The following is a 6781-nucleotide window of genomic DNA, read 5'->3' on the forward strand; positions in this document are numbered from 1 at the left end:
TAGAAAAGGGAGTCGAGATAGAAAGCCATGTGATTGCTTGAGTTTGAATGTTTTCTTCTACATAAGTATCGTTTAGAGTCTTAGTGCGTCGCTTGAGGACAAACAACGAATTTAAGTTGAGGGTGTTGATATACCATGAGTTTACGGTATTTTTAATACATTTCACTTAAGAGTTGTGTGTGTCTAGGGCCATTTTGTATTAGAACTAATGTTTATTGTGTTATATTTCCAGGAAATAGGCTTGGACGAGGTCAAGAGAGATGACAACTAGTCTAGTCACGGACCGTCGTGGGTAAGTGTGGAATGATCATCAGGAAAGTCTGACTATGTGTGGAACTACAGAGGTGAGTGACGGAGCGTAGGTCAAACCACGGGCCATCATGCACATCCATCAATGATCACTGGGAGTTGAAGTTCCAGTACCTGATGAAAAGTTCTAAGTGTGGAGCCACGAATGGGGACCCACATACTGCACATATGTCATTTGTCTCTGAAAGTTGAAGGTTCCAGCCTTTGTGGAAAAGTTCTAAGTATCAAGCTACGGAAGGGACCTATGGATGGTAGGTCGATCCACGGTCTGTAGGTCAGTCTCGTCGATCGAAGCCACGTCTAGAAATTTTATTTCCTTTTTTTTAGGACAAGTTTTTCTATAAATACGGTATATAAACCTCGTTTTTGGGGGTTAGACACCATTGTATACTTTTAGTTCTTGGTATTTTCTTGGGAATTAACTTGCAAACTTTGGCACTTTGGTCTCCTAATTTCGGTTTATGAAGATTTTTGCTTTGAATTTCAATTGGAGATAACGGGTTTCTTCTACTCAATATGTAAGCTTATGAATTCTTCTTCTAAATATATGAATTGTGTTCTTTGAAGCATGAGCAGCTAAATCCACAACTAGGGTTGTGGGAACCATGATCAATTAAAAATGTATGAATAATAACTAAGTAATTCTTGAATAGTGTTGATGCATGTATTGGTAATTCTTTCTCTTAGAAGTCTTTTTAACGGCGGCCAATGTTAGAACTCGCCTTGTTGCTAGGACCAAGGAGGTAGTTAATAAGAAAAGAATTATCAACAGAGATTTAATGTAATACTATCTAATAGTCTAATGTCAATTGGTGCAAGGGTGAAAACTAACCCATACATTGATGTGATGTCTAATATAAGGTAAAGATAAGGGTTAGTAAATTATATACACGTAGCCGGACCAAGGTGCGGAGTGAAATTCCCTATTTGGAGGACAAATCACTTAGGGATACCTAACTTACCAACTTTGCATGTGATACACTAGGAAACAATTACTATTATTAGGATTACTGCATTAAGAACTTATGGGGAACACATACACCCTAGTTTCTCTCTCTCATTGATAACAACAAAGTTCGAATCTTGCTCACTTATTACTTAACAACATTTAGTTATTTGTTTCACAACCCTCCCCTTTTACTTACTTGTCTCGGAAATAAGTTGACTAAACGAATATAATCGTAAGTTAAATTTAAGTTTAAACCATATTCCTCGTGGGATCGACCCCAACCTCTAAGTTGGGTTCTTTACTTGATAACGATCGCTTATACCTCATTAGGTAAGTGTAATTTTAGCGTATCACCACATCCACGGTCCGTGGTCACATCCACGGGCTGTGGTTTGGCCTCTGTCGGTGGCACCTAAAATTCTGAAAATCTTCTATTTGGATCTTTCTCGAATTCGGGGTGTTACATTATCTCCCCCTTGGGAACATTCGTCCTCGAATGCAGTCTATACAAGCTGAGTAAAGAGGGAAGGAGCTACAATCCCTACCACTAAGTACTAGAAACTGATATCTAACTAAACTTAGTTCCAAGAATATGCAATTATGTTGAAGTACAAGAACAACTGAAGGAACAAGATATTGAGACTGAATTTACGCAAGAGTAACCTAAGAGACTGGAGAGGAACTATTACCTGAAGATGAAACGGAATCAAAAGGAAAGAGGTGAGGATACTTGGCCTTTATGGCTGCTTCTGCTTCCTAAGTAGCTCGCTTTACGGATTGCCTCCTCGACAAAACCTTCACTGAAGCGACTTCTTTATTTGTCAACCAACGAACCTGATGGTCAAGAATCTCAACTGACACCTCTTCATAAATGAGACTATCCTTCACAGCCACACTCTCTAATGGTACTATTAATGCTGAATCACCCACACACTTCTTCAATAAAGAAATGTGAAAGACTAGATTAACTGTTGCTAGTTCTGTTGGCAACTCTAACTCATAAGCCACATTACCAACCCTTTTTCAGGATTCTGTAAGGACCTACATATCTAGGACTGAGCTTCCCTTTCTTTCTAAATCTCATCACTCCCTTCATTGGTGACACCTTCAGGAAAACCCAATCATCGATTTCAAACTCTAAGTCCCTTCTTCTCATAACTGCATAGGACTTCTCGCGACTCTAGGATGTCTTTAGTCTATCTCTGATGAGTTGAACTCTCTTCATAGCCTCATCTACCAAATCTGGCCTAATTAATGTTGTTTCACCTACTTCAAACCAACCAATCAGGGATATACATCTACGCCCATATAGTGCCTTATACGGGGTCATCCGAATATTGGAATGAAAGCTATTGTTGTAGGCGAACTCTATGAGAGATAGGTGATCATCCCAACTACCCTTGAAATCGATCATGTAAGCTCTTAACATGTCCTCTAAGGTCTGAATGGTACGCTCTGCCTGACCATCCGTCTGTGGATGAAATGTTGTACTGAGATTTACCTGAGTACCAAGACCTTTCAGAAACGACTTCCAAAAATGAGAGTTAAACTGAGGACCTCTATCTGAGATGATAGGAAATGGGATCCCATGCAACCTTACTATCCCTTGGATGTAGAGTTTGGTGTAGTCCTTCACTAACTCTATAGTCTTGACAGCCAAAAAGTGAGCAGACTTAGTAACTATGTCCACTATCACCCAAATGGAGTCATGTTGTATGCGAGTACGAGGTAAACCCGTAATAAAGTCCACGTTTATCACTTCCCACTTTCATGTATGAATGTTAATCTCCTGAGTCATACCTCATGGTTTCTGATGTTCTACCTTAACCTGTTGGTAATTAGGACACTTAGCCATGAAGCTTCTATATCCCTCTTCATGCCGCTCCACCAAAAGACTTCTCGTAGATTATGGTACATCTTAGTGGCACCTGGATGAATAAAATACCTAGAGTTATGAGCTTCTGTAAGGATCTGCTGCCTCAACTCACCCTCATTAGGAACATATAAGCGACCTTGGTAACGAAGCACACCATCTCCCCATTAGGAGAAAACATCAAGTTTTTGCTGATGAACTGCACCTTTCAACTGAAGTAATATAGAATCACTATCCTATTTTTCCTTAACGTCCACTACCAAAGAGGATTCTGACCCATTCTGAACTATCACCCCACTATCTGATGTGTCCATAAGGTAAACTCCTAAGTGAGCAAGTCGATGAACATCTTTTGCTCACTCTTTCCTTTCTTCCTTAACATGTGCTACACTACCCATAGACAACCTGCTGAGAGCATCAGCCACTATATTGGCCTTACCAGGATGGTAAAGCACATTCATGTCATAGTCCTTGAGGAATTCAAGCCATCTCCTCTGACGAAGATTCAATTCTTTTTGGGTGAACACATATTAGATGCTCTCATGATCTTTGAACACATCAAAATGAACACCATACAAGTAGTGTCTTTAAATCTTTAGGGTAAACACTACGGCTGCAAGTTTGAGGTTATGAGTCGAGAAGTTCTTCTCATGGACCTTAAATTTTCTAGAAGCATAAGTTATGACCTTACCTCGCTGCATCGACACACAACCTAGGCCGACCCTGGATGCTTCACAATAAATCACATAACTATCTAAATGATTTAGTGGAGTCAAGAATAGAGCTATAGTCAACCTAGTCATCAGTTCTAAGAAGTTTTTTTCACACTCATCTGACAATTGAAATTTGACCTTCTTCTGAGTCAACTTGGTCAGTGGGCCTTCAACAAATCTCTTGTAATAACTGGCCAAACCCAAGAAACTTCTGATATCTGTCGAAGAGATGGGTCGAGGCTAGTGTTGTATTGTCTTAATTTTCTGAGAATCCACTCGGATCCCTTCACTGGATACCATATGACCAAGGAAAGTGACGGACTACAACTAGAATTCACATTTGCTGAACTTAGTGAATAGGTGGCGATCTTTGAGAGTTTGCAGAACAACTCTCAGATGAGTCGCATGCTCCTTCTTACTTTGAAAATAAATGAGGATATCATCAATAAAGACAACAATGAACAAGTCCAACTATTGTTTGAACACCCTGTTCATTAAATCCATGAAAGCTGCAGGAACATTTGTTAGTCCAAAATATATAACTACAAATTCATATTGACCATACCGTGTTCTGAAAGCTGTCTGCAGAATGTCACTATCTCTAGCTCTAAGTTGATGATAGCCAAACATGTGGTCTATCTTAGAAAAGTAACTAGCACCCTTGAGTTGGTCGAACAAGTCATCAATCTTAGGGATGGGATACTTATTCTTGATTGTGACAATTTTCAACTATCGATAGTCAATGCACATTCTGAGAGAACCATCTTTCTTTTTCACGAACAACATTGGAGCACCCCATGGAGAGAAACTAGGTCTGATGAAGCCCTTATCTAGAAGGTCTTTTAGTTGCTCTTTCAATTCCTTAAGCTCGGCTGGAGCCATTTTGTAAGGAGGAATCGAAATGGCTTGGGTATCTAAAAGGTTATCTATTCTGAAGTTGATTTCCCTTTCGGGAGGAACTCTGGGAAGATCTTCTTGAAATATTTTTTGAAACTTATTTACCATTGGGACTAAGTCAAGAGTTGGGATTTCGGAGTTTGAATCCTTAACCCGAACAAGATGATAAATATACCCTTTGGAACATTTTTCTAGCCATAAGGTAAGAGATGAATTGACCCATAGGCAGTGAGCTACTACCCTTCCATTCTACGACTGGCTCGTTTGGAAACTAAAATCGAATGATTCTAGTTCTACAATCGACTTAGGCATAACAGGAATGTAACCAATCCATGCCTAGAATGATATCAAAATCTACCATTTCAAACTCTACAAGATCTGCTGAGGTGATTTTCTGAGAGACTGTGACAGGGAAATTTATGTATACTCGTCTAGCTATAACTGGGTCACCAACTGGAATAGATATTGAGAAGGGATCTGAGAGAGTTTTTGGACTAACATCGAAGTTTACTGCTATATAGGGTGTTACAAAAGACAGTGTTGCCCATGTTTCTAACAATACATAAATATCTAAATGAAAGACTCGTAATGTACCAGTGACCATATCAAGAGAATCTTTCTGATCCTGGAGAGCTTGGAGAGCATACAACTTGTTATAGCGATGACCACCATATGTACCAAATGAAGTACCCTGCTGAGTTGGGTGACCTATTGGTGTTGCTTGAGCTGTAAACTGAGCCCTATTATTGTTACCTCATTACCCCTTCCTGGCAGAAGGGCAATCCTTCAACCTATGGCCAGACTGACCACACCCAAAGCACCCTTCCTTGCTTGCAAGACACTCGCTCGGATGGTTCTTACCACACTTTGGACAAGTTTGGTAAGTCATTTCCACCCAAAGTCTGCTGAAACAGTGAGCGATTTCCACCATCCGACTTTTGATGTGAGTATTCGTAGTTTCCTATTCTGGCATTTTTGTTAGCATTTGTCAATTCCCTAAGCTTATCTCCCTCAACCTGTTAAGCATGAGTCATTAATCTGGAGATATCCATATCCCCTAGTAGCATAGCATTCCTGCACTTAGTCTTCACTAGATCGGATACCCTAAACAAGAACTTACTCATTTGTGCCCTTGAATCGGCAACCATGTGTAGAGCATACCAGGAGAGCTGGGTAAACTTCAGCACGTACTCTTGGACCGACATGGAACCCTATTTCAAATTCTAGCTTTTGTGCCTTAGGTTCTCTCAATTCCCTTGGAAAGAACCTGCCCAGATAAGCTCCAGTAAAACAATCCCAAGTCACATGAGCTATCTCTGCACCCCTGTTGTCTTTCCACTGAGTGAACCAGATATGACTCACTACCTTAATTTGATAGGATGCCAGCTCCACCCTGTCATTTCCAAATACTTGCATCACCTCTAGGATTTTCTTGACCTCATCAATGAAGTTTTGTGGGTCTTCACCAACCTTTGACCCTAAAAACTCATGCAAATTCATCTGAACAAAGTCTCGAACCCTAGTTACTGTTGATCCACTATTTGCGTTACTAGGAACTAGGACCTGCTGATTATTCTGATTGGCCACACTCTGAGCCAAGAGCTGGATCGCATTCCAAAATTTTGCATTCGTAACCTCATGGTTCGGGACTGGAGGAACTAAATTAGCATTGTGTGCATTAGTAATCTGTGTGTTAGCTCTACGAAGAGGCATCGCATAACGATGGATTAAAAAAGAGAAGTTGGATCATACCAACGCCTGATAAGAATATCAAAGAAAGTGAATTTTTTCTTAAAACACTTCGTAGCCTCCCTCTCATAGATGGAGCGTTCTTCACACCCATGAAAGACACTCTATTTAGTGCGGCTTTCATACATCCTACGACTCTTGAACCTAATGCTCTAATACCAAGTTTGCCACACCCCGAGGCTACCCCCTTGGTGTAACACGAGACCTAGGATCACAAGTGACCCCAAGCTAACCCTGTGTCTGGCATATATTAAGCATACTAAGAATATCTGAATAAGACATGTACTATGC

The 6781-nt window shown here is 40.3% G+C and overlaps 1 protein-coding gene across 1 annotated transcript; it reads right to left on the minus strand.

Annotated features, from left to right (window-relative positions):
- Positions 1-2014: 2014 nt before the first annotated feature.
- On the minus strand, positions 2015-6454 carry LOC125842865 (uncharacterized). Its single transcript, XM_049522153.1, has 5 exons — positions 6212-6454; positions 5903-6079; positions 5603-5757; positions 5169-5481; positions 2015-2194 (listed from the first exon to the last, which is right to left on the minus strand). Exons 1-5 carry the CDS (start codon positions 6452-6454, stop codon positions 2015-2017), a joined length of 1068 nt encoding a protein of 355 aa, XP_049378110.1.
- Between the last annotated feature and the right edge of the window lie 327 nt (positions 6455-6781).

This window comes from Solanum stenotomum, chromosome 10 (genome assembly GCF_019186545.1).
Source record: "Solanum stenotomum isolate F172 chromosome 10, ASM1918654v1, whole genome shotgun sequence".
In the NCBI taxonomy this organism is placed as follows: Eukaryota; Viridiplantae; Streptophyta; class Magnoliopsida; order Solanales; family Solanaceae; genus Solanum; species Solanum stenotomum.